The sequence below is a fragment of the Hylobates moloch genome, unplaced genomic scaffold, assembly GCF_009828535.3.
Source record: "Hylobates moloch isolate HMO894 unplaced genomic scaffold, HMol_V3 SCAFFOLD_9076, whole genome shotgun sequence".
NCBI lineage: Eukaryota > Metazoa > Chordata > Mammalia > Primates > Hylobatidae > Hylobates > Hylobates moloch.
The window spans coordinates 1-2767 of record NW_026661351.1 but is presented as its reverse complement, the minus strand read 5'-3'; the positions used below and the strand labels follow the sequence as shown (position 1 = coordinate 2767).

The window sequence follows — 2767 nt, the reverse complement described above, 5'->3', positions numbered from 1 at the left end:
TGGAGTGCAATGGTGTGATCTCTGCTCACTGCAACCCCTCCTGGGTTCAAGCAATTCTCCTGCCTCAGCCTCCGAAGTAGTTGGGACTACAGGTGCACGCCTCCACGCCCAGCTAATTTTTGTATTTTTAGTAGAGACGGGATTTCACCATGTTGGCCAGGATGGTCTCAATCTCTTGACCTTGGGATCCACCCGCCTCAACCTCTCAAAGCGCTGGGATTACAGGTGTGAGCCACTGCACCCGGCCCAGCCAGATCACTTTCTACTCTTACCCTGCTTTGTGACCTGGAAGGGTGGACCTTTAAGGGCTGCAAAAATTCAGTTCCATTTCCTTCTGGCTTCCTGTTGGGTTCAGCCACTGGGAGCTATCAGTAACACACCCCTTGCAGTTTCTCTTAACGCTCCCCGTACTTCAAAAATTTTAATGAAGGGATAGTTTACAATCGCCCCTTTTGAGTGTTCCCTTTCTTTTCTGCCAAGACCCTGACCCATATGTATTTCAAGTAGAACTACATATGTTAATTATTGCAAATAGTGTTGAAGTGATCAGTTTACTATCCAAGCTGTTCACTTTTTTCCCTCTTCTTTTTTTGCTGCCTAGCTCTTGACTTCGTATCATGGCCACAAGGGGGTGAACAAAGATAGGGACAGAAACAAATCTCAAAACCCATGCTTTAGGAATTTTTATAAATGTTCGATTATACCAACAAAAGTTAACTCTGGGGTTTACAGGTAATACTTCTTTTTTATCCAGTATTCTTTTTCAGTTTCTGTTTTTGGCAACATTTTTATAGTCAGGAAAGTATAAAGTATTTTTCAAAATAAAGGGGGAAGTAAACTTGCTAAAAATATATAATAGAATTTACTTTGAACTCTTAAAATTGGAATCTGCCAAAAAACAGTTATCATCTCTATCTGGACTTTTCATGATCATTTAAAGCAACATCTCTGGGAATAGTTTCGGCCTTTCCCTGTTCTCTTTCAGTATTCTGCTTGTCAGCACTGATGTAATGGTGCTTTTTATTTTATTTTATTTTTTGACTTTTTATTATTTCTTTTAATACAAAGCTTTGGCATTAGCAATTTTATGAAAAAATAAAATGTACTAAAAATAAATGCTTGTGTGGCATGATTGGTAAATGATGCACAAAAATAGGTTCTTTTTTCCTTCAAGGCAAAATCAGTCAGAAAGCAGGTTTTTTCTTCTTAAAAACCATTCTACCTCATTAGCATTCAAGCTAGCTGTGGCTCTGATGATCATGTAGCAGAGTGTGAGGGCACTGAGAGGCCAAAACTGGCAATAATAAACCATTCTTTTGTTACTGCAATGTTGATTTCTCCTGTTCTCGGAGTGAGCTCCCCGTCCTGAGGAAGAGGCTCAAGGCCGAGGGAGTTGTCGCCGGCAAGGTCGCCGAGGGCTGATCTTCGGTTAACAGCTTGGGTTCTGGTGAGCCTTTCCATATCGAATGCTACGTTATCAGTACATGGCAAATTCGGCACAATTCCCAGGGCCTTCAATATATTAAGTTTGCACATAGGACAGGTACAGTGTTCACTAAGCCAGGGATCCATGCAGGATTTGTGGAAAACATGCTTGCAGGGGAGAATTCGGACGACATCATTCTGCTTATAGCTCTCTATGCAGACCGCACAATGATCAAAGTCTGGGTCAGTTTCCTTGTCACCCTTCTTTACTGTCCTGGTTGTCAATTTACTGATGGCTTTCTTGGCTGCATCTCCAAGACGACGCTGGTTCCTGTCGCGTGCATTTGTGTACCTGATCTTCTGAATGAAGTAGAATATGAGCCATGCTGAAGAAATAATCATCAAAACAATAAAGGATATTGACACGAAGACTGGAGAGCCACGGCTGAAGTTCTTCGGTGGCATTCGAGTTCCAACAGCTATTGTCATTTGTACAGAGATGTTTTTCTCCAGATAACTCAAAATATCCTTACCCCTCAATTCTGTTATCATGACAGCAATAATATCTCCAGTGCCTGGGCGAGTCATGGTAACCGGCTCCTCTTTGGATTTATTATTGTAGATGACTACAGCAACTGCATTGTGGAAAGTGGCCCGTGATATTTTCTCTTTAAACGTGCAGTTTCCCCTCTGCAGCAAGGCAATCCACTGTTTGATATTAGGAGGGACAAAGAACCGGGTTTGTGGATCACAGCCCAGATGATCAGCAACTCCGTGGAGGGGCAGCGGCGCCAGCACCTGGCCGCGGACCTCGGCCTTGGGGGAGTTAAGCCCGTAGCGCCCGCGGTCGATGCGGAACGTGAGCGGGGCGCCGCGGCCGGGCTCCTGCACCGTCACGTTGATGAGCGCCGTGTAGTACTCCTGGCTCGCGTTGTCTGCCCGCGCCGGCCACAGGCTGCAGGTCAGCAGGGCGAGCGCGGCGAGCCGGGCAGGGCCCGCCCGTCCCGCGCAGCTCATCGTCCTCCGGCAGCCGCCGCGGCCCCGCCGCTCGCCGCCCTCACGTCCGCTGCCCGCCCGTGGGGACGCGCCCATGAGCCCTCGACGAGGGCGGTGTCTCAGGTCGCACGCGGACGTCTCTTCGGGGTCCCAGGAGGGCTGTAGGAGCGTGCCCCCTCCATCCCCCCCGGGTCGGTCCCACCGAATGGGAGGCGCCTCGCCAGGACGCGGCGGAGGAGGGGAAGGGCGGCACGGGAGGAAACGCCCCGAGGAGGCTTAGAGGAACACAAAGTTCCTCTCGCGCGGCTGCCGCCTGAGGCGCGCGTCCGTCGCCGCCCCGCCTCCC

General features: G+C 48.9%; 1 protein-coding gene across 1 annotated transcript; it reads right to left on the bottom strand.

The window, feature by feature from the left end:
• Window positions 1-833: 833 nt before the first annotated feature.
• On the bottom strand, window positions 834-2574 carry LOC116465204 (E3 ubiquitin-protein ligase RNF130-like). Its single transcript, XM_032754324.2, is given in 2 exon segments — window positions 834-1287; window positions 1290-2574. Coding segments are annotated over 2 exon segments (1335 nt in total). The 5' UTR covers window positions 2518-2574; the 3' UTR covers window positions 834-1180.
• Window positions 2575-2767: the final 193 nt, after the last annotated feature.